The sequence below is a fragment of the Penicillium canescens genome (assembly GCF_028828765.1).
Source record: "Penicillium canescens strain IBT 15451 chromosome Unknown utg000003l_segment0_segment0, whole genome shotgun sequence".
NCBI classification, from domain to species: Eukaryota; Fungi; Ascomycota; class Eurotiomycetes; order Eurotiales; family Aspergillaceae; genus Penicillium; species Penicillium canescens.
Window position 1 is genome coordinate 3,903,560 of NW_026703965.1, and position 27,114 is coordinate 3,930,673.

General features: G+C 50.6%; 9 protein-coding genes across 9 annotated transcripts; 5 read left to right on the forward strand and 4 right to left on the reverse strand.

Annotated features, from left to right (window-relative positions):
• Positions 1–476: 476 nt before the first annotated feature.
• Positions 477–1,467, forward strand: N7446_004928 (uncharacterized protein; the record flags this gene model as incomplete). Its single annotated transcript, XM_058513676.1, has 3 exons — positions 477–638; positions 699–1,145; positions 1,198–1,467. 3 exons carry the CDS (start codon positions 477–479, stop codon positions 1,465–1,467), a joined length of 879 nt encoding a protein of 292 aa, XP_058375005.1.
• Positions 1,468–1,643: 176 nt separating this feature from the next.
• N7446_004929 (DUF2855 family protein) lies at positions 1,644–3,069 on the reverse strand (the record flags this gene model as incomplete). The annotated part of the gene is made up of 2 exons (XM_058513677.1): positions 2,866–3,069; positions 1,644–2,796 (listed from the first exon to the last, which is right to left on the reverse strand). Exons 1-2 carry the CDS (start codon positions 3,033–3,035, stop codon positions 1,644–1,646), a joined length of 1,323 nt encoding a protein of 440 aa, XP_058375006.1. The 5' UTR covers positions 3,036–3,069.
• Positions 3,070–4,839: 1,770 nt separating this feature from the next.
• On the reverse strand, positions 4,840–7,006 carry chs3 (putative chitin synthase activator (Chs3); the record flags this gene model as incomplete). Its single annotated transcript, XM_058513678.1, has 2 exons — positions 4,840–4,880; positions 4,939–7,006. 2 exons carry the CDS (start codon positions 7,004–7,006, stop codon positions 4,840–4,842), a joined length of 2,109 nt encoding a protein of 702 aa, XP_058375007.1.
• A 2,365-nt stretch (positions 7,007–9,371) lies between these two features.
• chsF (chitin synthase CHS3) lies at positions 9,372–13,058 on the forward strand (the record flags this gene model as incomplete). Its single annotated transcript, XM_058513679.1, has 2 exons — positions 9,372–12,891; positions 12,970–13,058. 2 exons carry the CDS (start codon positions 9,372–9,374, stop codon positions 13,056–13,058), a joined length of 3,609 nt encoding a protein of 1,202 aa, XP_058375008.1.
• Positions 13,059–14,381: 1,323 nt separating this feature from the next.
• Positions 14,382–16,631, forward strand: N7446_004932 (WD40 repeat domain-containing protein; the record flags this gene model as incomplete). Its single annotated transcript, XM_058513680.1, has 1 exon — positions 14,382–16,631. The coding sequence occupies one exon, from the start codon at positions 14,382–14,384 to the stop codon at positions 16,629–16,631; it is 2,250 nt and encodes a 749-aa protein (XP_058375009.1).
• A 501-nt stretch (positions 16,632–17,132) lies between these two features.
• On the forward strand, positions 17,133–18,041 carry N7446_004933 (uncharacterized protein). The gene is made up of 2 exons (XM_058513681.1): positions 17,133–17,799; positions 17,877–18,041. Exons 1-2 carry the CDS (start codon positions 17,191–17,193, stop codon positions 18,012–18,014), a joined length of 747 nt encoding a protein of 248 aa, XP_058375010.1. The 5' UTR covers positions 17,133–17,190; the 3' UTR covers positions 18,015–18,041.
• A 328-nt stretch (positions 18,042–18,369) lies between these two features.
• On the reverse strand, positions 18,370–22,352 carry N7446_004934 (class I myosin myoA; the record flags this gene model as incomplete). Its single annotated transcript, XM_058513682.1, has 5 exons — positions 18,370–18,782; positions 18,829–21,888; positions 21,939–21,984; positions 22,059–22,295; positions 22,350–22,352. The coding sequence occupies 5 exons, from the start codon at positions 22,350–22,352 to the stop codon at positions 18,370–18,372; spliced, it is 3,759 nt and encodes a 1,252-aa protein (XP_058375011.1).
• An 813-nt stretch (positions 22,353–23,165) lies between these two features.
• Positions 23,166–24,141, reverse strand: N7446_004935 (OPA3 family protein; the record flags this gene model as incomplete). Its single annotated transcript, XM_058513683.1, has 2 exons — positions 23,166–24,031; positions 24,082–24,141. 2 exons carry the CDS (start codon positions 24,139–24,141, stop codon positions 23,249–23,251), a joined length of 843 nt encoding a protein of 280 aa, XP_058375012.1. The 3' UTR covers positions 23,166–23,248.
• Positions 24,142–24,552: 411 nt separating this feature from the next.
• On the forward strand, positions 24,553–26,695 carry N7446_004936 (uncharacterized protein). The gene is made up of 4 exons (XM_058513684.1): positions 24,553–25,014; positions 25,065–26,238; positions 26,289–26,400; positions 26,449–26,695. Exons 1-4 carry the CDS (start codon positions 24,814–24,816, stop codon positions 26,624–26,626), a joined length of 1,665 nt encoding a protein of 554 aa, XP_058375013.1. The 5' UTR covers positions 24,553–24,813; the 3' UTR covers positions 26,627–26,695.
• Positions 26,696–27,114: the final 419 nt, after the last annotated feature.

Sequence of the window (27,114 nt, forward strand, 5' to 3'; positions counted from 1 at the left end):
CTTTAAGCTTGAAACGCTCCTCAGTTCGCAGCATGTTCGGCAAAGACATAGCTAGCTCTGAGTTAAGGTATGGTAACTGCTTCATATGATTGGTTATTCATCTATGATTCTAACTACAATTTTTTCAGGCTCGATCAATCATGCATTTTCGTGCAAGAAGGAAGGCATGAGGAGCTATCGCCTTCCATTACTGGGAGATTTAGTCTCTCGCTCGCTCAACCCGCCACCTTCAAAAGCATCCAAGTGAGACTTAGAGGAATATTGTCAATGTAAGCAACTTTCGCAGAGACCCTACTGTTAACTATAATCTGAAACTTGCTGTTAATAGTCCCATCGAGGGATTCCTGGGCCCGGAGATTCGCGAACAGCTTACATTTGACCGTCAGCAGGCACTCGCAACCACGAAAACCCTCAATGCATTCCAAATGCCAGCCGGAGACCATGAGTTTCTCTTCAGCATTCCAATTCCATCCAAAATGTTCTCGACCGTTATAAGCTCAAATCACCAATATCACAAATACAACGTTGAAGTCGTCATTGAGCGGCGTCTGAAAAGTGACTTTGTGGTCTCTCAGCCGATACATGTGTACCAGCTTTGCGGACTAGAACAAAGCTATCTAAGACCATACAATCCTTTGGTTCGTTACTATGTTCCTACCCGAGATTTCGTGTCACAGCTAATGGCCTGGCATATGTAGACTCTTGAACGTCAATCTGACCAAAATATCCAATACTGTATTTCCCTCGCTGATCGCAATATTCCTTTTGGTTGCACATTCCCGGTGGAGTGTTGGTTTGCTCCGCTTTCCAAAGGCACCAAGCTCAACGCAGTCACGGTCAAAGTCCAGGAGAGACAAAGTGTGCGCTTGGATGCTACGGCCGCCGAATCGGTGCGACAGAACATACACTTTGTAACCTGCGCGCACAACCACACTGTGTTTTCAAAGAAGATAGACTTTGCCGATGGCAATGAACCGACGGGTGCTGATTCGATGGAGACGGAATGGCGCATTAACACCTCTGTGTGTTTGCCGCGTACTTTGGGTGGTTGTTCACAGAGTCTCTCCACGAAGCACATTAAGATCAAACATGTCTTATCTATAAAGGCAGAGTTCTGTGATGAAGAGGGCCAGGTGACTGCAGAGGTATGTGCATTGACCTTTGAGGAAATGAGTACTACGACTAACCGTGGTCTAGATTTCGGAAGTTATTCCCATCGAGATCTATATGACACCGTGTGTCATTGGTGAGAATGGGTTCATCCATGGACGGGATATCCAACAGCTGCAAGGGGATGACCATCCTCCCCCGGCTTACAATGACCACTTGTCCGACCTGATAATTTTGACGGCTGCTGACGTCGACCTTTGTGGAAGTACAATCGTTACGGAGATGAACATTGAGCGCAGTTCAAGTCAAAGCTCTTCCAGCCGTTCATCCTACGATCCTGCACCCTTGTATGTATAACGAATGATTTATCTGGCTGATGATGTTAATATCTCGGTTGATTTGTGATGTTTCTCAAGTGTTTGTTTATTCTGCTCTTATGTTACTCTTGGCTCATCTCAATCTGCATATCCACCCAAGCCGCCAGCCACATATAACTTATAAACGCGAAAGCAAAATGCTACTTCGTATTTAATCTACTGCAATTTATAAACCAATCCTTCTTCAGCCCCAACCTGACCCCGACACAATATTTTCCAGCCTTTCTCAATACCATCACCCAACACACCCTTACCCCATACAATCTGCATGCCAGGCACACTCAAGTGTCGCTCAGATAACCACTCATCCCAAAGCGCATCCTTCATGGCAAAGTATGCCTCATGACCCATCCTCTCAATGACAGTATCTTGAACACCAGAAGTATTAAACTGAACCTTCCCAAGCTCCGCCACAGCCGCGCCTTTAGCCAACATCTCCTCAGTAGAGTAAACTCTCTGCTCACTCCCAACCTGAATAATAACAACCTTACAATCCTTTAAATCATCACGACTCTTAACCAAATCAAGCAAGTCACCGAGAGCATTCCCGCGAGCTCCAAAGTCAATAATAACAAGCTTCTCAGGCTTCCGCCCAGCAAGCCAATCCCCAGTCTCCCCAGACCCAACATCCCCATAGCTAACAGCCTTGGATGGAATCCGAGTGGCCAGGTTCTGATCGGCTTCTGTGATACGTGACACGGACGATGTGACATGCAACAAACCAAAGGGCGTTGAGCCCTCCGGCTTTCGTGATAGGTAGTACGAGAATACACGGGCCGTTTTTGTCGACGCGGCTAGGTTGATCACTACCGCTGAGGTGATGTCGCCGTCCGATGGGGACCAAGGGAGCTTGAATGCTGCTCCTAGGGGGTGAATGGAGGGTTGAGTTTCTGGGTCTGATGAGAAGACGTATTCGCTAAGGATGTAGCCGGCTACGCCGCCGATGAAGAGAGCCGTCCATGCCATGCGTTCGAGTTCTTCTTGGGCGGATGGTGACGGGGTGGCTGCGGTGGTTAGGTCGCTGACCGGGTTTGATGTTGGTGTTACAAAGTAGCGGTTGTACAGGGGCATCATCTGTTGACGATGTCCGCTGATCTCGACCCAGTGACCGTTTGTCTCGCCACGCTTGAGTTGGAGAACGGCTGGTGTGCTCGTTGTTGGCCAGAACCCGTAGAGAACTGTGCCTTTGGGCAACTCTGGGATGGTGGTTTCTTCGACCGTCGCGTAACCCCAAGCAGGGACAATTCCCCATGTTGATGGGTCGTTGTATGGTGCGGGATAGTTTTCGGACACGGGGTATGCGTCCCACCTGGAGGTAATAATTAGTTTCCGCATGTATACTTCGATGATTAATCTTGATAATGGGCGTATTACTCACCAATGCAACATTTGACCCATTCGGGCGTAACTCAAGTTGTTCGAGGTCAGACTTACAAGTAGTGGACGAAGCCTGACTGAAGACTCCGGTAGCACGGACTGAGGGATAGACTGGACATCAAAGCTAGCATGTTGACTGTTGTCCAGCTTGGAAACCACATGAACTGCCATTGTGGTGGAAGAAAATGGTTGGTCGCAGGTTAAGTCGAGAGTTGAGAATGTCAGCCTCCCTACATAAACCCCAAGACTAAATATCAGTGGATTACTGATCGGCGCAATTCTACAAATGCCCCGGCGGGGAACCCCCACCTGAAAACAGACGAGGCTGTGTTTTTCCCGGTGACAACCGCATATAAAGGTCTCAACTTAGCTTTGAGTGTATCCGCAGGTCCACCGTCAATTTAAAATAAGCGCAACGTGGACAGCAGTGAGGTTAATTCTACCCGAGTTTGCAGATGTTTGCGAAGGCATCATACAACACATGGCTACTCAAACCTCGAACGTCACCTACGGAACACAGAGCAACTGGACACTCAAAGTCTAATAATTGAACTAAAAAAGCGCAATTGGATCTTAAGTCAGAGATACGAAAGAAACTTGAAAAAGACATCGCGGACGCTGAGGAAAAAAAATCCCCGGTCCATACTCTCTGTTCTCCAACGCTCAGATTCAACAGAATGTCTTGAATCAAAGTGCAACTTGCTTCACAATTCTCCATGGCCTTCTTGAGGCGTGCGGCCTTACTGACCAGTTCATTCCTTTTCTTTGAGATTGCCATGTTTTCACCGGCAATTTCTGTCAATTTTGCGTCCTCGAACTCGCCTATCAAACCCGGGGAACGCAGTTTCAAGGGACAATCATCCCCTATCATGTGTCGTTCAGAGACGTGAACAACCACATTGTCGAAAGAGTATAAGTATTTCGCCGACACAATATTCAATTGAATTCAACCTCACTGCGGTTATCAAACCCTAAAATCACTATACTTCAGGTGGCGTCGCCCCCAAAGCACACCAGATAAGGCTGCAGATAATATCATCCACTCATATGGGATTATAGGTCGGAACGAGTCTTGACCTCGCATGAACTCCCCTGTCAGAGATCTACTAGCGCCTTTGGGACGCAGGTTGATTGCTTCCGAGCAGAGAATGGCAATGTGGTTACTCTGGCGGACATTGTATACCATTGTTGTTCAAATACGTCGAATCCTATTTGCAGTGAAGGGATATGGATATGATATATGCGTGGCTGTTTGTCATGTCTTCTTCACAGATATGTAACTTTGTTGGTATGATAACTTATCATAACCACGTCTTCGTATTAAACGGCATGAAATAGACGGGTATCCATCAGGAATATGCACTGATAAATCTACATGCATCCGGTATCCAAATGATAGAACGCAGTAAATCAACACACCTACTAAAAAGAAACCAATCAACATGTATTGCAACAGAAATAGAAAAAGCGTGCAAAATGCAGAATGCAAAATGTGAATACCATTTGAAAATTCCATAAACCGGCATAAAACTACCACCGAAACAAAGAACCCATGAAACCACTAGATAAAAACGACCTATGTAAGGATCGACATGAAGAACGAAAACACCCAAAAGGAGAGGAAACCCCAAACCAAGACCAATGTGACATGCGAGATGAAGACGAATATGCGAAGTGTGCAGAAAGGAGAGTAGTATAAACAGGTTGGGGTTTCGAATGCTGGGTTCGAGATTGGAAGATGAGATTGGATCGCTGAGAAAAAATGACTGTTCACATCTTTGGCATGCGGATATGCAAGATAGTGTAAGACTGGGACTGGGTCTTGATTATGTGTGTATTATTGTCGGAGGGTGTGGTTGAATGGAATGGATGGAACTTGCTAGCAGAAATGGCTGGATGGGGATGCAAATAGGTAGATATAAAGAGATGGAATGAGACGAGATGGGATGGGATCGTAAATGCGTCGTAGATGAACTCAGAAAATGACAAAACGCTTCTGTTTCTGTTTCTCGGGTTCTAAAGAAAAAAAGTCAGAGGAAAAGTATACCAAAAAGCTCGAATCACAAGGACTCACCTTGACTATGAACCTGAGCCTGAGCCCTCGGCTCAGACTTCCTCAATCTCCCACCATTCCCGGAGCCCTTAGAACGCACCCCATCGGCCGCAGCACTAATCGTAGCAATACGATGCCGAGCCCGCTCATCACCCTGCTCAGCAGCCTTAACATACCAAACATTCGACTCGAGCGGATCACGCCGACACCCAATGCCCATCTCAGTAAAGTACCCAACAGCATACTGAGCCTTAGCAAGACCCAAATGCGCAGCCCGCACAGCCCACTCATACGCCTCGCCATCATCTTTCTCCAGAACAGGTTCCGCCCCAACAAGATACCAAGCACAAAGCGCCATCATAGCAAGCGGATGCCCGTTTTGCGCAGCGGTCGTGTAGAAATGGATACTGAGCGCTGGATCGCGCGGACAACTTAGCTTGCCGTGCTCGTATGCATCGCCAAGTCTGTAGCACGCCTCGACGTGGCCCAGTTCAGCGGATTTGGTAAACAGTTGCGCGGCGTATGCCTCGTCTGGGAAGACGTCGTCTCCGAATCCTGTCTCGTGGAGTACGCCTAGCTCGTACGGGCCAGAATTGTACTGTGCGTCTGCGGACTCGGTGGCGCGCTTTAGCCATTTTATACCCTCGCGGTAGCGCTTGCCAAGGCCCATGTCGCCGGCTAGACAGGCTTTGGCCATGCGCATCATTGCGCCTGGGTGGTTCTTTGACGCGGCTTGGCGGTAGAATTGGACGGCGCGGCCTCCGTCGGGGCGGGTGCCCCAGCCGAATTCGTAGCAGAGGGCTGTGCGGTAGCAGGCTTCGACGTGGCCGTGTTTGCTGGCTGCTACGAAGAGGGGGAAGGATCGGTCGTGGTCTTCTTTTCCTTTGTTGAAGAGACCTGAGGCGTAGCCGTCGCCTAGGTAGTATTGAGCGAAGGGATAGCTGCGGTCTGCGAGGCGTTGGAGGATTGATTTGGATTCGCGGAGGAGGCGGGCGCGGGTAATTGGGCTTGAGTCTTCGAGGTCGACGGCTGGCATTTCGCGCATGGAGTTTATCATGAAGACGGCAAATTCGTAGAGGACTGTTGGCTCATCGGTCTTTTTGACGTTTGCTAGGTACATTTCGAAGGTTTCTTTGTGGCTGAGGAGGGAGGCATTATTGCCGACTCTGGCCTGGAGGCGGGAATTGTCGAATTGGACGGCTGTCGGTCCTGGTTGGGGGTAGGAGGTGTTGAGCAGGTCGATGACTGACAGAGGCCGTGTATCTGGTGATGCGGTGGAGTTTCGTGATGCGGAGCGGCCGTGTAGGTACGGCGATGCGGAGAGATTGCGGCGGTGGCCTCCGACATCGGAGTTGGACGAGTATGCCGAGAGAGGGCGTGCCAGCCTCGACCGCCGCACTGCTAGCTTGTCTGTCGATCCTGACGGGGTCTCTGGGGGATTTGGCACGGGCTTGCCTGCAGTTCTCGCTGGCTGTTGCTGGTGATGGTAGGCAAGAGGCTCGTAGCTGTCCGACGCGTGCGCCACGCTATCCAAGCTGCCCCTCGAGGAACTATTGTAGCTCAGACCCTCACGGTCTAGAGAGGAGCCGCTCTTTTTCGGGTTCCCGTGTCCTCCATCTTCCTTGGGCTCTACCACCGACCACGACCCGCTGCTAGCAGGGGTGTGTCCGTAGGGGTGCGGATGTGTGTACTGCGGGGCCTGTGTTGAGTCCCTTCGTGGGGGATATGAAGGGTTCCAGCTCTGGCGCGGTTGCCGCACTGAATCCTCGAGTGTCATGTCTGTGAACTCGGGGAGCTCCAATTGGGGCGTGATGGGGCCATTGTATGGGGGTTCAATTTGAGCACTGGACGGCTGAGGGATGGGTGCGCCATGATCGATCTTGACCGGTGAGCGGGGCGAGTTTTGAATCACAGGTGATGTTTCCGACTGTGCAGGGGGAACTGGTTTGCGACTAAGGTTCAAGCTCTGGGGGCGATTCGTGATGGTTCGAGGAGTTGATTCGGGAGGAAATGGAGGTGTTGATCGGAGGTAGGCCGCCGGCGGACTCGGCAGGGGTTGGCGATATTCGCCTTGAACAGGACTGGCCATTCTGAGAGAGGCGAGAGAGGTGAGAAGCGAGTGAAGGTCACCAAAAGAGCGAACTGGGGAAAGCTGTGGAGAAAGGACCCGTTAAAAGAGTGGACCGGGAGATCTGATCCCATTCACGTTATATGAAGGGTGAAATGAAATCAGCAAAAGAAGTTAATCAGTAAACGAGCAAGAAGCGAGGGAGGGGCGACAAAGAAGTGATGTTCCCCCACTCAGTTCGCTAGAAATCCCCTCAGATGTTCATTTTATGAACTATGGAGCCTGTTGTGTGGCCATTAGATGGCGCATTCGTATTTCTACGCGCCACGCATTCGGTTTTCTTTCCCCGTACTTCACCGCAATACTGTAAGTCTATAAGAATGATGATTTGTACGTGGCGACCGATCAGACTCATCCGAGACATGCCATCTAAGAATATCTGCTGACCACATAAGACACTTGACTTGGCATGTCTATCAACGTGGTCCAGCTCTCACTTCCTACTAGCAATGCAATAGACAGCATAGTTGTGCACATTAATCCGATATTTCCGGATACAGTGCGTGGCAAGTATATCACACTACTTAGTCCCAGTGCATTATTGGAGCGTACCTGGCGGTTAACCAGCGACTGGAGCCTACGCTCTGATCTCTTGATCCAAATCCCCCGAAACAGAGGGGCTTAAGCCATAGCCGAAATTACATTCCCTTTATTATCCCTTTGGCTCCTTGGCTCAGAAGAATAGATGCGATTGAGTTCACCGTACCTTGTTTTTGACGGGAAAGTTTCGCACGGCCCGTTAACCATAGCGTTGTCGATAGGTTATAAACTCCTTACGTAGCCATAGACAATAGCCTTCAAGTATAATGTACGGTGCTAATTGTCATAAAGAATGACGACATTCTATGAGTATCCCATGCCTTATTCGAAAGGATATCCCTCGCTGATAATCCGATAATCGGAGTCTGTGCTTCATTCCACAGAACGTGGAAAGCGTGGACCATGCACTCAGTGAGAGTTTGAGAGTTTGAGTGACCGTCTGGTCTGGAGCATTCCTGTAAGATCCGAGGCCAAGTTGAGTTCTCAATTCACAACCGAGTCAGAAATCAGCAAATGGTAAAAATTAACGAAATCGTTGGCCTTGTGGTACGTGATACGTTCGTTTTTCTTGTCGGTGTGTGATTAGTACAGTGAGTAGGATAAATAAATAAAAGAAGAAGATAAAACAAACAATGTAATATCTGGGGATAACGTTATTCGATATGGTGCATATGAGGCTTTCGGAAAATGGAGTCAGCGGTAAGGATCGACAACTGGCGGTTGATCATTTCACTATTGATCGTATGGACATGTATTTAGATCTAATTCTCAGCTTCTCAGCCTGAGCTACACAATTGAATCCAGTCACACAAACTTCGCCACTGAGATTGTGTTTGAGAATGCATAGATGGTGTGCATAAATCTTTGACAAGATCTAGACCACACCGACATGCTACTGTTCGTATTTGAAGTCGACATAAGACTGTGCATCACATAGATCACATCCAATGTTTTCTTTCCATTTGGGACCTTGAATCACCAGAGCTGCGTGGCAATTAGGGCGTGGCAAAGAACCGTTCCCAGCACTAAAAGCACTAAAAGCACTAAAATAGAAGCCCCGTGATGCGAAGAAATAAAATAAGCCCTCGGCTTCTCTTCCCCTCTGTAACAGTCCAGTCCCTTCGGATTGGGTCGCTTCGCCAATGAAAGACCCTTAGGATGGGCCGACTGAGGTTAAAAGTGGTCTGATTGGTGGGTGAGGTGCTTAGGGGGGTCTTAGGGGATTTTAGGGTGGATTAGCCCCGGGTTATTGCCCCTAGCGACAGAAATAGAGAGAAAGAGAATATTATATGCAGTTAATGCTGGGACATAAGACAAAGCGGCCAAACATGGTCCCGGTACGGAGTACATTCTCCCCAGTCTCAGACCTTTCCCTTCACCCTCGTTTTTGACCCTCAGCTTCTGCTCCTTAATTTCCACTCTCTGATTTGCTATTAACCTGCAAGAGTGACCTGTGACGTTGGGTGGGACTTTGTTGTTCTCCACCCCCAGGCTCGTTGCACAGGCCGACCGTATCTTTCGCATCAGAGCTCCTTAGGTCTCGATCTACCCTCAGATTGGGAATTCGAGACTTACCGCACAGTCATTGGTGTCGCTTCGAGGATCGGATTAGTGCATTTGATATGTTTCAGTCGGCAATCCACAGCTCAACACTCTGAACAGTCTTCCCCATTCAACCTGCTATTGATGACCGGCAATTTATAAAAGTGAGTTCGACAGCGAAACGGACTCTGAAACCTACAGGCGAAGGTTCAGATTTGCTGACGTCGGGCTCATCTGCAGGAAGATGTCTTTGCCGCAGAGGCCAGGCAAGGCCTCTCCTCGGCGCGAGGAAGCCCGCGCATTTCGCGAACCATCTCGACGTCGACGACGGGATATCGACTCGGGCACTTACAGCGATGACCCAAATACTTCCCCTTCACACCGACGCCATCGCCGACACTCCAGCCACCGGCGGGCAGCCGACACCGACGAAGAGCGCATGGAGCGGGGCGGGGATGTGAGACGCAAAAAGAGCATGGTGAAGCCAGAGCGCCGGAAAGCAGACCCCGACCACCCCAATTACCATTATCGCCAGCGGTCACACCACATGTCCACTTTTCCTTCTGCGACAGGCAACGATCCATTATTAGACCATCGGGATGGCGAAGCTGAGACGAACAGTTCGCGCAGCATGGATATAAAGAGTAAGGAGGGGTTGTACGGAGCCCAGGGTAATGTCAACAAACCCATGGAACGGGTTCCCAGCAGACATCGCTCGAAGAAGAAGAAGAGATCGAGGCGGTCGTCGAAGGGCGCGGTGGAGGAGAGGAAACGCTTGAAGGAGATGGAACAGAGCGGTCCGCCCGAGTTGTGGCCTACATATTGCGCGGTCCTGACATTTTTCATTCCTGATTTCGTCCTGCGCTGCTTTGGTATGCCACAGAAGGAGCAGCGGACTGCTTGGCGAGAGAAGATCGGCCTGATCAGCATCATTCTGATGATCGCTGCTTTTGTCGGTTTTTTAACCTTCGGTTTTACTGCTACTGTTTGTGGCTCGCCTCCGCTGCGACTCAAGGTCAATGAGGTGAACTCCAACTACATGATTTTCCATGGCAAGGCCTACGACTTGACTGGATCGAAACACGGTGCCGCAGAGGGGATTCCTAGTGATACGAATGTGCTTTACGATTTGCCACACAAGTATGGTGGACAAGACGGCAGCTTCTTCTTCCAGCAGGTCAATGGTGCGTGCAAGGGTTTGATTACTGCTCAGCCGGATGGTGGTGTCCCCACGGACTCTAATGGAAACCTTGGGTGGTATTTCCCCTGCGCGCCGTTCAACCAGGATGGTTCGTCTTCGCCGAATCTGACAACCGATTACTACCTGGGCTGGGCTTGTCACACCAGCAAGTCCGCCCGTGAACCTTTCTACACCCTGTCAAGCGATGGAGATGTTTACTACACATGGGAAGACACCAAGAACTCGAGCCGAAACCTTGCAATCTATTCCGGAAACGTTCTCGATCTCGACCTCTTGGCTTGGTTCAACAGCAGCCAGGTTTCATATCCGAAGCAATTTGACGAGCTTCGCACGAATCCTTCAATTCGGGGCGTCGATCTGACCTACTACCTGCAAAGTGGAGAAGAAAAGAAGATTGGCAAGTGCTTGGCACAGATTATCAAAGTGGGCAGCATTGACACCGAAACCGTCGGTTGTATCGCGTCAAAGGTCGTGCTCTACGTGTCTTTGATCTTCATTCTGTCCATTGTGGTGGTCAAGTTTGCCTTTGCCCTGCTCTTCGAATGGTTCCTGGCGCCTAGGTTTGCCGCGCAGAGCACAAGTATGAGCTCAGATGCCAGGACTCGTAACCAACAGATCGAAGACTGGTCCAACGATATCTACCGACCAGCTCCCCGAATCGCCGACCCCATCGTTCCTGATCGAGTTAGCAAACGCGCCACCTTCTTGCCTACCACTTCCCGCTTTTCCAGCCCTTATAATGTGAGCAGCAGCGGCGGCAGCAAACAAAGACCGCAGTACGTCACGATGGCTAGTCAGAACTCGACTTCCCGTCTTATGCCCAGCTCCAACCCTGGCACCATGTATAAATTGAGCCACAACGGGAGTGGTGGTACTTTGAGCGCTGATAACTCGCGAAACAATGCTGCCGCCAGCCGGACTAGCTTGGTTCCTCCTGGTCAGCAAGATCCTGGTTACTCCACATTGATGACAGACTATGAGGGCCCTGGTCCTGCTGGCTTCATTCACGAAGCCGTCGTTCCCCAGCCGCCCCCAGAATGGCAACCATTTGGTTATCCTTTGGCTCACAGTTTGTGTCTGGTTACTTGCTATTCAGAAGGTGAAGAAGGTATCCGATCAACACTGGATTCTCTTGCTATGACCGACTACCCGAACAGCCACAAGACAATTCTCGTGATTTGCGATGGTATCATCAAGGGTAAAGGAGAGGATTTCTCAACACCAGACATTGTGCTCGGCATGCTGAAAGACCCTGTCGTTCCCGTCGACGAAGTCCAGCCCTACTCATACGTGGCTGTGGCTACCGGCTCCAAGCGACACAACATGGCCAAGGTCTACACTGGATTCTATGACTATGGTGACACCTCGGTCATTCCACTGGAGAAGCAGCAGCGTGTCCCCATGATGGTAGTTGTCAAGTGCGGTACTCCCCAGGAATCGACCCAGTCGAAGCCCGGTAACCGAGGCAAGCGAGACAGTCAGATTATTTTGATGTCTTTCTTGCAGAAGGTGATGTTCGATGAGAGGATGACGGAACTCGAATTTGAGATGTTCAATGGCATGTGGAATGTCACAGGCATACCGCCAGACTTTTACGAAGTTGTCCTCATGGTTGATGCCGATACGAAGGTCTTCCCGGATAGTTTGACACACATGGTCTCAGCCATGGTCAAGGACCCTGATATCATGGGCCTCTGTGGAGAAACGAAGATCGCCAACAAAACAGACAGCTGGGTGACCATGATCCAAGTCTTCGAGTACTTCATCTCTCACCACCAAGCCAAAGCCTTTGAGTCCATCTTCGGTGGTGTCACCTGTCTCCCGGGTTGTTTCACCATGTACCGCATCAAAGCACCCAAAGGCGGCCAGAACTACTGGGTGCCCATCCTGGCAAACCCAGATATCGTCGAGCATTATTCCGAGAACGTAGTCGACACCCTGCACAAGAAGAACCTGCTCCTCCTTGGAGAGGATCGTTACTTGACCACCCTCATGTTGAAGACCTTCCCCAAGCGCAAACAGATCTTCGTCCCACAAGCCGTGTGCAAGACCGTTGTCCCAGACGCATTTATGGTCCTGCTTTCCCAACGCCGTCGCTGGATCAACAGTACTGTGCACAACCTCTTCGAACTAGTCCTGGTCCGCGACTTGTGCGGTACCTTCTGCTTCAGCATGCAATTCGTCATTTTCATCGAGTTGGTCGGAACCTTGGTCCTACCTGCCGCCATCTCCTTCACCATCTACGTCGTCATCTCCTCTATTGTCAGAAGGCCAGTCCAGGTCATTCCTCTCGTCCTGCTCGCCCTCATCCTGGGTCTACCTGGTGTCCTAATCGTCGTCACCGCCCACCGCCTCGTCTACGTCCTGTGGATGTTGATCTATCTTATCTCCCTACCAATCTGGAACTTCGTCCTACCAACCTACGCATTCTGGAAATTCGACGACTTCAGCTGGGGTGATACTCGCAAAACTGCTGGTGAAAAGGACAAGGGCCATGGCGACGCCGAGGGTGAGTTCGACAGCACGAAGATTACGATGAAGCGGTGGCGCGATTTCGAAAAAGGTGAGTTTAGTCCCCACGCTTTCTTGCGCCGGTGCGCGTGAAGTATATTTAAAGTATAAATTACTGACATGTTCTCAGAACGCCGCCTGCGCAATACTGCATGGGCGCAATCCCATGGTCCTACGGAGGGATACCCATCGCACTATGAGACGTATTCACACTATTAACGAAAGCGAAAGCGGAATTTTCATTATGTATTCTTTTTATTCTTTTATTTTCTGGAATTGTCTCCCCTGGTCTCGGGGTTCGTTGTGATTTATTGTATCATTTACATACTGGCGTTCAGACATTCATATAATACAGCCCGGGCGGGCTTTACTTTGCGCACGAGTACGAGACGAGAGACGAGTGATATTCAATTCTGTTGATTACATAAATTTATGTACAGCGATCAAATGGTACTTTTACGATCTGATACAGAGTACTTCAATATGATATGGAATCCAGAGTATGGAATTTGAACATAAAATATGATATGAGATTTTATCCCCTTGCTCTGCTGTGTACTGTAAGATGTCAGACTAATGCCCGACATCGGTACCTCATTGGATCATGCACAGGATTACTATTCCAAAGTGCACCATGCTCTTCCCCTGTCCACATAAGCTCTCAGCCTCTCCAGGGCTGCCACTCTGGCCTTTTACAGGCTCTTCGGCCCAAGCTGTGCCTAACAGGATCAAAGCGCAGGTCACCAGGCTTGCCCGGCTTAGATCTGCAGTGCGTCGCTCCCTGCATTATTATTTACATATGCGAGGTTCTCTCAACTTAGTTATATCCTTGGATGCCTCTGCTCTATAAAACTTGAAATCTATAGGGAGTGCTGACTAACGAATCGTTGCTCCCCGGAGCCCCTCCTGTAATTCTATCTGTCACCTGCAGCCTACCCTGTACGTCCTCTGTAGTCTGGACGCATTTTAACATCTCCCCCGCGTCATCTTACATTCTCGGGCTCTCCACGTTCCCACTGCCACGTTCTGAATAGACAATTTCATCCCTCGGATCTCCCCCTGGCCCCTCGAAACGGAAAAGTCTACCGCTTTGTCCGGCCCCTCGAGTCCGGCGTTTCATAGCTAAATCTTTCCCCTCTACTTTGATTACTTCCCCTCTCAGCTTCTCTCGCGGTTGACTCGGCATACTGTCTCGGCCGCATCCCTGTGGACGTACGCCACGCAGTGTAGGGACGAGTGAGCAGTCAGCTTTGAGGCGACCGACGTCAAAGCAGCAATCGTCAGATCCCGGCTTTAACCTCTACCCACTTTAGCTTGTGCAACCCTTGCCCTGGCTCGTGATTGTGATCGCAACCGTCACGCTCACTCTCACTGCCACAGTCACTGCCGTGAGTTCCAATATCTCGGCAGGATTCCCTTTTCGGTATATGGCGGCGGGCGATGCTTCATTCCTGTGATTCGAATCGCCCGTCATCCCACCACCACCCTCGTCGCGATACGACATGCCATGTGTCATGTGATATTGAGAGGTCCCCGCGAGTCATGAATCCTTCTTCGCATTCTTCCAGAAATCGATCCTCCGTCCCGGAAGACGATTCGACCTTGCACTCGGATATCTTTTCCCACGCCGATCATTCTGCGCAGACTAATATGGCCTCCGACGTCGATCGCCGTTTACATGATGTCGGTGTCGCCGCCCTTGCTGCTGTTTCGCAGTATCCTCGCCCCGTAAATGATCACAGCGGGTCGTTTTTAGTTTCTGAGGTCGTTAACGCTGTTACTGGTGCTGGTAGTCCTCCGGATTTTCATGTTTTCAGAGGGAACTCCCTCCTACCTGGGCATAGGAGTTTTTACCCGACACCGTCTGACACGGATAGTGCTTCGGGGCCGGATTTTGTTTTTGGATCTCGTCCTGATCGTGATGTTAATATGGACTCGGTTGTTCGGCAGTTACTTGATCGCGCCGCTGGTCATGACAATATGACTATGATTACGCAGGAATGCGACGATAGTGCGCGCGACAAAGATATGGTTATGGATTACGAGTCCGATGTCGTCGAAGATAATCCTTCTCCGCCTTCTATCCCAGATGATGAGTTTGAGGACTTTATCCGATTCTATCCGGACGAGGAGGAATACTACCGTCAACGCAGAGGCAGCCCGACCGAGGATCTCCCGATGGCGGATTTCGATCTCAATGACTTTTATCTCAATATCAACTACGACGATATTGATGTGGATCTACCCCAGACGCTTGGCATCCCAGTTTTAGATCCCTCTGATACCCCAGACTTTGCTGATCAGCCGGAATTCCCTGGACCTCACCCGGCATCTATCATTCACACCTCTACGTACGAGCGCAACCTCACTATTGATGAGTTCATCCAGCGCTGGATGGTCCAAACCAATGTTATCCCCCACGGCTTCCACAGCGAAAGCAGGATCCCGCCACAGCTCCGCCCATTGTCCAAGATGATTAGTTGGAGTCCGCCACAGACGGTCGTTCGGCCGCATGAATGGAGGCGCGACTTTTACGATTTACAGCAGATTCCTTGGACTGAAACGCTGCGTGTCAAACGCTCCGATGCTCGAACACTGCGTGATGCTTGGTACACATCATACCATAACTTGGATTATTCGCATATGAGCCATGCCAAGCGACTTCCGGGAAAAGAGTCATTCTTCCGCGGGACCTCCATGCACACTTCATACAAAGCCTCCATCGAGCATTTCCAACTCCGCAACTTGATCTCCACCCCAGCATCCAATACTGTCCATTTCGCCTGCCATTCCAAGGTACTATCATGGACACCAACAACCGGCGACGCACGCTGCCTCATCGATCTAAGCCAAGCAGACCCAGACTCCGGCTTCCTAGGGCCAGTCAAGATATCAACAATGAAAACAGCCCACGACCTCACAATCGCCGGCGGTTTCTGCGGCGAATACGCCCTCCGCAGCTCAACCGGCTCCGGCTCCGGCACAAAAGGCCTAGTAACCCCCGACTTCAACGACGGCATAACAAACCATGTAGACATAATCCCGAACCGAACGGGCCCCTCCCCAATCGGTGTCTTCGCCTCAAACGACAAACACCTCCGCATCCTCGACACAGAGACAAACATCTTCACCTCCGATCACGAACTCTCCCAACCAATAAACTGTACCGCAACCTCGCCCGACAGCCGCCTCCGGGTCGTAATCGGCGACTCGCCAGACGCGTGGGTCATAGAATCCGATACCGGCCGGCCAGTCCACCCCCTCCGCGGCCACCGCGACTTTGGCTTCGCCTGCGCCTGGTCACCGGATATGCGCCATATAGCAACAAGCAACCAGGACAAAACACTCATCATCTGGGACGCGCGCACGTGGCGACCCCTCGAAACAATCGACTCCGACGTGGCAGGGTATAGATCTCTACGTTTTTCGCCTGTCGGCGGTGGTCCGCGGATGTTGCTGTGCACTGAGCCAGCTGATCGAATTTCAATTCTGGATGCACAACTCTTCCAATCGAGACAGGTTCATGATTTCTTTGGGGAGATTGGTGGTGCGGATTTCTCGCCTGATGGCTCGGAGATTTGGGTTGCGAATACTGATCGCCATTTCGGTGGCTTTATGCAGTATGAGCGGAGGCAGTGGGGGCAGCGGGTTGGGTTGACGGATTTGCCTAGTGAGTGGGCGAGTGAGGTTGAGTTGGAGGAGGATTCGCGGTGTGTGTTGAGTGCGCGCGAGAGGTCGTTGCGCTTTTTGAGGAATTTGTCAAGTGATGAGCATGAGGCTTTGATTCTTTGAGGATACTCTTTCTTTTTTTCCCTTCGTTGATTTTGTTTTATGTCCTGGATTGGTCTTTTTGAGCTTTTCATCTGCATCTGATACCCTGGTCTCGGCGTTGGTGGTCTGTTTCTGTTCTGTTTCTGATTCATAGAGTACTTGGATGTGGATGTCCCTAAGTTATCATAGTTATATACAATTACTATGCGTAACATACCTTGCCTGCACCTACACACTCGATCGAGATCGATCGAAGTTTGAATTAGGTGTCGATCTATCTACTTTAACTAACACCAAGTTACTACTAGTGCTACTACCAACCCCTAACCATGCCATAGCCAACAAGTAAATTAATATTCTCCCTAAACCCAATAATCAGCCCTAAACAGCTAAACAAACCCATAATTGGCCCACCGATCAATCGCCTCTGACAACGTAAACAAGCCCCGCAGCCCCTCCTCCCCTCCTCAGCTGAGCTCACTTCCCTGTGATTCCTTCTTTCCGCTTCTCTTGTTCCTCCTTTATCATCTTCCATCTTCATCTTTCATCTACCTCATTCAACTCAACCACCTCAACCAAAATGTCTTACGGAAACCAGGAATACGGCGGCGGCGGCTCAGGCGGTAGCAACTACTACGACCAGAGCCAAGATTTCTCCGACCGCAACGAATCCCACGGAAACCAGGGCTACGGTGGTTCCAGCGGTGGCTACGGCGGAAACCAAAACTACGGTGGAAACCAGGGTGGCTACAGCAACCAAGGCAGCAGCTCCGGCTACGGCGAACAAACCCAATCCCACCACAACCGCCGCAACAGCAACAACGGTGACGACTTCAGCAGCGCGGCGCAACACGCACAGGAACACCACGACAGCGGTGCATCCGGGTCTCTCTTCAACTCCGCATTGGACTTCATCAAGGAGCGGAAGAGTCAGTATAATGATTCTGAGGTTGATGAGGAGCATGCTGTGAAATCGCACCAGGCTATGTATGGCTCTGGATCTGGATCTAGTTCTGGACAGCATGATAGCCAGACTCTTGGTGCGGGCGCTGCTATGCAGGCTTTGAAGATGTTTACTGGTGGTTCGAGTTCCGGGTCTGATGGCGGTATGGATAAGAATAAGTTGATTGGGCTTGCTATGGCTCAGGCTGGGAAATTGTGGGAGGAGAAGAATAGTTCTGGGAATGTGGTATGTATTCTCTCTTTCTTTTATTTTCCTTTTTTTTGGTTATTGTTACTTGGTTGCTAATTGTTGTTGTGGTTTAGTCTGGTGATAAGCAGTCTGCTGTTAACAATGCTGCCGAGATGGCTCTTAAGATGTACATGAAGAGTCAGGGTGGTGGTATTGGTGGTACTGGTGGTCCCAGTGGGTTGATGGGTTTGGCCAGCAAGTTCCTCTCCTAAGGGATGTATGCTTAGCATAGCTTGATTTTACTTCCATTGTATGTAGTTCGACATATGGCCGGCATCAAAATGAATATGAACTTGTATTTCTCTCCATTGGCATAAAACTGAAAAACGGTATATATTGAATGGAATGGAATGGAATCTACGGTAAAACACAAGGCCACCAAAGTAAGCCAATAACAAAACTGGAACAAAGACTCGCTGTCTCTTGTCGACGAATACATACACACACATCCATACCACAGAGCCAGCATGGAAACTCGAGAAAGATGAACGCAAAGGTCAACGCTAAGCGCAGAAAAAGTCCAACACCGCGACCGACCATAAACAAAGCTCACACGAATGCTCAAATCTACCACTCGTCGTCGTCATCGTGTTTGCCCTGCATGGCGCTCTGCCGTGCCCGTAACGCTTCAGCAAGACCACCTGCTAGACTGGCGTTCGATGCGCTGTTGGGTGTGCCGCGGCCACTGGCGCCAGAGGAGTCGCCTGAGTTCATGCTCGTGGTGCTATCCCTGGGTGCGGGTGGAGGTGCGGGCTTGCGGCCGGCCATGTTGGGTCGCTTGGCAGGAGGGGCTGGCGGGGCGGGCTTGCTCTTGGCGGCTGCGACTGCGCCGTTGGGGGTAGGGCTGGGGGTTGCGCGGGGTGCCGCGGGAGGTGGAGGAGGGGCGGGTTTAGGCGTGGGAGCGACAGCTACCTCTTCAAGGTAGGCTTCGGGGGTCCAGCCTTGCGTAGAGGTTGTTGTGTTCATGCACAGCCACCAACCTGTGATAATTAGTATTATATCGTCAGAGTAGAGGAATGTACGTACCGTTTCCTTCCTTGGACACAATCTGTACGATTTCGCCCGTGCGGATGGAAAGTTCGTTGGCCCGGTCGCTGTTAAAGTCATACTTGACCTTTGCAGTGGGCTTCTTTGCAGCTGGAGGTGCAGCAGGGGGAGGTGGTGGCGGGGCTCTCATAGAGCTAGTGGACTCGTTGCGGGTGTGGGCAGCGGCCGCAGCTGCCACGGGTTGAGGCACAATCCGCGACTGGGTTGCAGGCTGCGGTGCTGTTGCAGGCTGTGGGGTAGGCCGAGGTAGAGGTTGCTCGGCAGGGACAGGTCTGCGAGCAGCCTGGGACAGTTTCGAGGGACCACCACCAGGGCCACCGGGGCGGAGGAGTTTGCCCTTGGTGACTGGGCGGGCAGCAACTGCCTTTGGTCGTGGGGTAGGCTTCGAGACAGAGCTGGGAGGTTCACCAGCACTCGTATGAATAGTGCTACTCTTGTAGCTGTCGACATTCCCAGCAGCCGGGTCCTTAACCGCTTTGACCATAGCCAGCTTGCCAGGCTTCTTGTTGTATTCAATGCTCTCTCCAATCTTTAAAGTGAGAGAGCCACGCAGGACGGTATTGAGGTGGGTGAAGAACTCGGTCTTGAAGACACAGTTGAGCAGAGGATCGGGCTCCTGGGCTCCGATAATCAACGAGAACCAGTCATCCTTGAGATTCGAGGTGCTGACACTCTTGATAGCTCCAACAGGGACCGTTCGTTCCGAGGCGATGACAAGCTGGTTGTTGACAATGCTCTGCGATACAATGAAGACATGTCGGGTCGTCAATACCAGAATCCGAGGAACTGGCTTGCTGGAACGACCAAACTTGGAAATCAAGAGCTCGGCACGGCAAGAGAAAACTATGTCCTCTGAACCGCTGATGCCTGCACCATTACGGATCATTTCACCAGGACCACCAGCGTTGCCAACGCCGAGGTAATCACCGAGGAAGCGTCGAGAGCCCAACAGACTCATTCTCCGGCGCTCTTTGCGGCCCTGGAGCAATTGGTGCCCCTGATCACGAACCTTGATGAGCTCGAGTCCACCGTTCATGCGGCGCCAGAAGCGCTGGATACGGATCGCACATTCGATACGGTACCTGAGGTAGTTTCTCCAGGCGCGCTGAATGCGAATGGCCATGTTGTGCCAGTACTTGTCACGCATGGCTTCAAGTGCGAACAGCGTCTCGGGAGTCTTGACGAACACCTTGGTAATACCCATTTGGTACTCCTCGGCGGGAATACGGGTGTCCTTCAAAATCTGCTTAGCACCAGTTTCCACATCACCACTCCATGTGTAGTCACCGGCGTAGGAGGTCTTGGGAGATAGAAGGTAGAATCGTTCAACAAATTTGTCAAACGTTTGACGGTAGGCAAATCCAGCACGACGAATGCGAACGTTCTCCTGAAGACCAAGGTACTTGATCTGGTGCAGAACATTGCCAACGTTGTACTCCTTGGGAGCCTTGTTGTCGTTGGGCTTGATGGTACGGATGTAAGAAGGCTGTGCCTTCATGAGCGTGGCCACAAGATCATTAGCAGATGCCTTGATCTTGTCACCAGCGGTAGGCGGGCGACGCTTGTCATCCTGGTTAACCTGGTTGGGGAACAGAGTGTGAACGAATTCATTGCTACTCGATTGGGCGAGATTCAACAAGTCCTTCAACAACTGGTCCTTGTTTTTGTCCGTCATTCCCTCAACAGCGTAACTGACATCACCGGCGTAATGCTTAATGATGAACTGGCCCTGGCGACCCTCGAAGTTGGGGTTCTGAGACAGGAAGTTCAACCTGCCAACAAAGGTATTATCGGCAGCACCGGAATCGGCGTGGGCAGTTGCGCAAGCATCGTTCAAGGCGGCGAAGACACCAGGAGGACGCTTATCCTCAATCAACGAACACACCACCTTGTTGTCGAAGTACTTGATTGGGGTCCACTTGATCTCCTCGCGAGCATACTCATCCTGCTCGGCCTTCAGGGTCAACTGAATAAAAATCTGCTGCAACTTTTCATTAACGTAGTTGATGCAAAGTTGTTCGAACGAGTTCTTCTCAAAGATCTCGAATCCGTAAATATCCAGAATACCGATCGAGTTGCTGATAGACCCACGAGCAGTCAGTGACTGATTGACGCGACCCACGATCCAGTCAAACAGGTTGAAATAGATTCCCTTGGACAAAGCGTCCCGAACGGCGGAGGCTTGGACTGTGTTGAGTGGCACCTCGTAAACAGAACCTCTGCGGCCTCCTCGAGCGGTCTCCATCAGGCGAATTGTCAGGGCCTTGTTCACTTGGTCGGCATCAACCTCCAGCAAATAGGCAACAAAATCGACAACGGACTGATCGGTAATCGTAGCATTGCCAGAGTCATCCTCGCTGAACTGAACATTACCAATCCATAGAATAGCGGCCAGCATGCGGAACACATTGTCCTGTTCTGCGTCGCTCATTCCAATAATCTTCATCGCATCCAAAGTATCCTTGAACTCGGCAACATCGTCGACTCCGGGCACATCGAAACACTTCGAACGACTCGTGTAAAGGTATGATTGCGGCTGCTGTAGACCGAAGTTGTCCCGGTACTTTTGTGGGGCGCCCTTTGTGAGCTGGTAGAAAATGTGAAAGTTTCGCTCGTTCGCAATCTGGCCAACGACTCGGGACTTCTCCAGTAAGTAGTTCGTAATATTGGCACCCACCGGCTCGCCGTTGGCATTGAACTCCAATTCCAGGTACTTGCCGAATCGCGACGAGTTGTTGTTGCGCAGGGTCTTCGCATTACCAAAAGACTCCAGTAAAGGATTTGTCGCCAACACCATGTCCTTGGTCTGCTGAATAGAGGAATCGCCGCCGCCAGATACACTGGCAATGTATTGCATGATCCGCTTGGCTGCCTCCGTTTTTCCGGCACCGGATTCACCGGAAATAATAACACACTGGTTGTCCTTGTAGGACTTCATATTGTAGTATGCCGATTCGGCGACTCCGAATACATGAGGAGGAACTTCGAGACGGTTCTTGCCGCGGTACGAATCGAGAACATTATCGGTGTAGATGCCCACTGGATCGCACTGTCAGCAAAGCAGTCAACCTCACCGCGGAGCAACTTACGATCTCGGAAAGGGTTCACAGAGACCAACACATGGCCAATGTAGGTCTAAACATCTCCCGTCAGCCTGTACTCGTGTTCGCGCTCAACCCCGCAGTCCGCGTGCGAAAGCGATCCCTTACATAAATTTCGTCATGCTCAAATCGGAGCTTCAAATTGTCGTTGATGGCCTCGTTGGAGATCTTGCTGAGTAGTGTAAGATCTGACACTCCGATCTCCTTCTTCTTGCTGCTCTCGAACGTGGCCTTCTTGACCTGCGGCTTGCCCCCCGCTTGCCGGCCATCGCCAACGTCGGCGACTGCTTTGGACCGCCCGAAGCGGCTCTTCTTCTCCCCACCTGCGGGGCGTCGTGACTGACCCTGTTCCGCAATCGGGTCAGTGTGGTGCTCTCATTGCGGTCACAGTAGGCCTACCATCTTGTGTCAAGCTGTCGGGATGTCGCGCCTAGGCGACAAATGCAAATATGACCTGTCAACTGCGCAGGTATTGGAGGAATTGAAAGAGTGTACAAAGAGTGTAGAGTGTAGAGTCGAGCAAGTGTGAGTAGAGAGGAATGGGTGACTGGGGGACTTACGTACGACCAGTCAAACGAAGACAAACACTGCGCCACACCAGGGTCTTCCGATTGCTGCCTCAGGGGGCAAATCAGACGCCATATGGCTTGGGTTTCTACGATTATTCAGACTTCTCCTCCACTCACATTGCTTTCCTCTGTTAATTCTTTTCCGACCGCCACGCGCGTCACGGCTTTGTGGCTAATGCGGGTCAAGAATAGAAGCAGCGACGTCATTGGGCATAACCCTTCAAACATACTGCCTAATCAGCCACAATCATTGCAATTGGGCTTCAAGTTTTTGGCCCAAGGGTATGGACACTGTATGTATAAAATAGGGTTCTAGATCGTAATATGTTGATGTCTGTAAATATAATTATAAGGTGGCTCTTCCGCCAGGGTAGGAACGACATGTTCATAGAGAAATCATGTGTAGATGGAAGATACGGAATGATAGCAGCAGGACATAATGAAAGAAACCAAAGGGATGGGTACGAAGACTATTAAAGGAGAGTTAATTTGAAGCCTGACCGTGAGTCTATATACATCAACAAAGAGGAGAGAGTATATCAACAATTAACCCCGCTAGAACTTGCAGAGCAATAACCTCTCCAAGGCTCATAGTTGAAGAGAGGACAGAAGTCCTCGTCTTTGAATGTGACAGGGTATCTAGATAGAAACAAAAAAAATCAAATGCACGCCGACCTTCTGTCGCAGGATATCGGTATGTACCAAACGCTACGATCAATCCAACATATATCACGAGCTCTTTGGCGCAGACACTGGCGCTTTCTCGGTAGAAGCAGCGGGTTTCGGTGAAGGTTCTGTTGATCCAGGCTTGTCTGGTGCGGGTTGGGCATTAGGTGCAGCCGGGGTTCCAGACGGCTCGGCACTCTGGCTGAAGGACACATAAGAGGCAATGCGCGAGAACCATCCCTGAGGGACCTCTGGTGATTCCACTTCTGGGGCTTGCTCATAGATCTCTTTCGGTAGAATCCTGTTCGTCGGCAACTTGGGTAGCTCTCCGTGCTTAGCTCTGAGCTGTAGCAACTCCTTTTCTAGAGCCACCAGAGCTCCGCGCGCGGCCTGCTCCGATTGTTCCAACTCAACCAATCTCCCCTCAACATCTGATCGTCGTGTGCTTTCCTTCTGCCGTGAGCGCCATGACTCGAAGAGAATCAGACCTCCCGCAACAAGGAAAAGGAAGGACTCGGAGATGAAATTGGCGCCAGACTCGATGGCTTTCGATTCGGAGAGGGGTCGGATACGATAGTGCTGGGGTTTGGCTGCTTCTTCGGCTGCAGCTTTGGCTTTGGCTTCCGCCTCCTCAGCAGCCTTAGTCTCTGCGGCATTCTTGACGGTCGGCGAGGTAGGTTTGAGTTTCCTAGCTGCAGCTTCGGCCGCAGCTTGTCTTTGTGAAGCTGCAGTGTCGCGGATGGATCCTAATCGAAGGCGCATATCAAATCTGTGAAGGGCCTGCGCCATCGAGACGCAGATCTTGCGGAACCGCTCATGTTCACGGGCTTGGGCTTTGATTTGATTCTGCGTTTGGTCAGCTAGAAGATTAACCATCAGTGGCGGGTCAAGCCTACAGCAATAGGCTTGGACAAGGTCCTAATTGCCAAGGAGGAGAGCTTCAGTGTTAAGGACATGGTATTCGGTAGAGAGAAATGAAGCTTGAGTCACTTTCTTACATCAGATCCAGGCACCGCTGACTCAGCCAGTGGTCCGGGCTTGCAAGTTGCCAATTACATGTACGAGGATATCTCGATACACTTCAAGGTTACTCAATTCTATCACATTCATTGTTGATGAGCTGGAATTGCACGTATGCATCTCCTATCTTGCTAGCTCGTTGCCCCCAACTCCAAAGAAGCACTCCACTCAATCTCTGACCTGGATCCTTGGCTGCAGATCTGCTTGGCTGCGCTTGGATCCATAGTCAAATGCGATTTACGTTGATATAAGCAAAATGTGAAACTCGACAGGAGTGGACCTGTCGGAGACCTCCGAATGCCTGAACAGAATCCTTCCCAGTCGGGATACCATTCCGGGGAGGTGCTCGTTCGCCTCGACGCAATGATAATACGAACATGCAGGTATCGAGCCAATCACCTCATGCATGCATTCCCAACATCATTCGGAAATTCCGTTCAATTGAGACATCCCTTTGCTTTACGCAAGCTTCTCAAGCCGCAGCCTCGGTTCCGAGATAAGAATTAATTAGCTTCCCTCATCAACCACTCAGATGGTGTGATTGGATCACTAGCGGGGAAATCTTTTCTACACTGGCTTTGGCCTCACAATTTGTTCCCTCAGATAACATGGCAGATTTTGGGGGTCATCCCAAGACAGGGAGCAGGTACACCGTACAAGATGTGGAAGATCAACTACCCCCACATTCAGGTCCACCTAGGGCCATAATCCCTGACGATGGACAGATCGTTACCCAGCGTGAACGCCAAAGTCTGATTCGGGGCCTGGACCAGCGCCATATTCAGATGATTGCCATTGCGGGTGCAATTGTATGTGAGGTTGATGTTTCTCTTCGCTTTCTCGTCTAACTATAACATAGGGAACTGGTCTTTTCCTCGGTCTTGGTGGGTCAATCGCTACTGGTGGTCCACTAGGTGCCCTGTTAGGCTACATGTTCGTGGGTATAGTCGTCTGCTGCATTCAATTTGCCCTGGGTGAAGTCTCAGCACTGCTCCCGGTTACTGGATCCTTTGTCCGACATGCAGAGGTCCTCGTCGACCCGGCGCTTTCATTTGCGATCGGATGGAACGTTGTGTATGGATGCTTTATCAGTGTTCCGAGTGAAATTTCCGCCAGTGTAGTCCTGATCCAGTACTGGACAGACATCAACGCAGCTGTGTGGGTGACTATCCTCATCGTGGTCTCTGTGGTGGTCGCTATTTCATTCATTCGCGTCTATGGCGAGATTGAGTTTATCTTCGCCATATTGAAGATCCTCCTCGTCATCTTCGTGGTTATTTTGGGCCTCGTTATTGACCTTGGTGGTGTGCCCGGTGTCCCGCGAAAGGGGTTCCATTACTGGAAAGAGCCTGGCCCGTTCGTCGAGTACATCGCCCAGGGTTCTTGGGGCCACTTCCTTGGCTTTTGGGCTGTCATGACCAACGCTGTGTATTCGTTCGCCGGCGTTGAATCCCTCGCCATGGCCGCTGCCGAAACGAAGAATCCGCGGCAAAACATCCCAAAGGCCTGTAAGAGGGTCTTTGCGCGTGTATCCCTTTTCTATCTCGCTGCCGTGCTCATTGTGGGCATGTTGGTTTCCAGTGCGGATGATCGTCTTGGTAACGACTCCGGTACTGCGGCAACAAGTCCGTTTGTTATTGCTGCTGGTGATGCAGGTATCAAAGCCATTCCATCAGTTGTGAATGCTGTCTGCTTGACATCTGCGTGGTCTGCTTCCAATCAGAGTATCTTGGCGGGAACAAGAACGCTCTATGGTCTTGCCATTAAAGGTCATGCACCTAAGATTTTCCTGCGGACTAGCAAGTGGGGAGTGCCGTACATGTGTGTATTGCTGCAGGTTCTTTTCTCTCTTCTCGCCTACATGTGCGTCTCGAACGGTGCCATGAATGTTTTCTGGTGGTTCGTAGATTTGACGGCTGCTGGTACCTTGGTCTCATGGATTACTATCGCGCTGAACCATATTCGGCTTTTGCAAGCAATGGACAAGCAAGGCATTCCTGGTACGGCCTTGCCGTGGCACAATCGGATTACTAGTGTGTACCTTTGTTACAGTGTCAAAATTAACCATATTGACTTATTCCAGGATATACCAGCTGGTTCGCGTTGATCTCCTGCGTCATCATTCTACTGACCGGAGGATTCGAGGTTTTCACGAAAGGAAACTGGGATCCGGCCTCATTTGTGTCGTCGTATCTGTATGTTTTTATTTCTGCGCATCATGTCCCCGCTAATATCCAACGCAGTGACATTCCTCTCGTTCTCTTTGCATACGGGGGTTACAAACTAATCCGTCGGACCGGGATTATACCGCTTAGCCAGGTGCCAGTGCAGCTGGCGATTGATGAAGCAAACGATGACCCGGACAATGTGCCAATCAAGAAAGACAGTGTGTGGGCAAAGATGAACATTCTTTGGGGATGATACGTTTCCTACCACAGGAAGCATCACACTTCCACTGGAGGTTCAGCTAGAGGTGGATGCGAAACTGAGAATTTATATATATTATCAAGATAACGCAATGAATACGCGATCCGAATCATGTGTTCTACACATGTGAGAGTCATGAACACCCTGACTTCGGGCCACTGCTCTGTTACCGGAGTTAACGAAACCAGCACGCATCGCCAAGGACTCGTAAAACCAATGATACAAAGAATACTATGAAGGATTTCGGATATGTGCAGTATTTTCTTTACCAGCGATTAAGTCCGACGTTGGCTGCCTCGAATGGACAAGAATCCGGAAGCCGTTTAGACTGCAAATCCCGTTATCCCCGAGGAATACGAGTGGAGGACTAGCGCCAAATCACGACTCCACTAACCTCTCGTGGATCAAACTGGACATCTATATAAAGCTTGGTCGGATGGTCGGTTTTAGTATTCATTCAAACAATTGCAATTCAGTCTTCA

Coding starts and splice junctions, on each gene's coding strand:
- N7446_004933 (XM_058513681.1), top strand. CDS start 17,191: ATGTCTTACGGAAACCAGGAATACGGCGGCGGCGGCTCAGGCGGTAGC. Junction 17,800..17,876: donor AGAATAGTTCTGGGAATGTG/GTATGTATTCTC, acceptor GTTGTGGTTTAG/TCTGGTGATAAGCAGTCTGC.
- N7446_004936 (XM_058513684.1), top strand. CDS start 24,814: ATGGCAGATTTTGGGGGTCATCCCAAGACAGGGAGCAGGTACACCGTA. Junction 26,239..26,288: donor GTGGCACAATCGGATTACTA/GTGTGTACCTTT, acceptor GACTTATTCCAG/GATATACCAGCTGGTTCGCG. Junction 26,401..26,448: donor TCATTTGTGTCGTCGTATCT/GTATGTTTTTAT, acceptor TATCCAACGCAG/TGACATTCCTCTCGTTCTCT.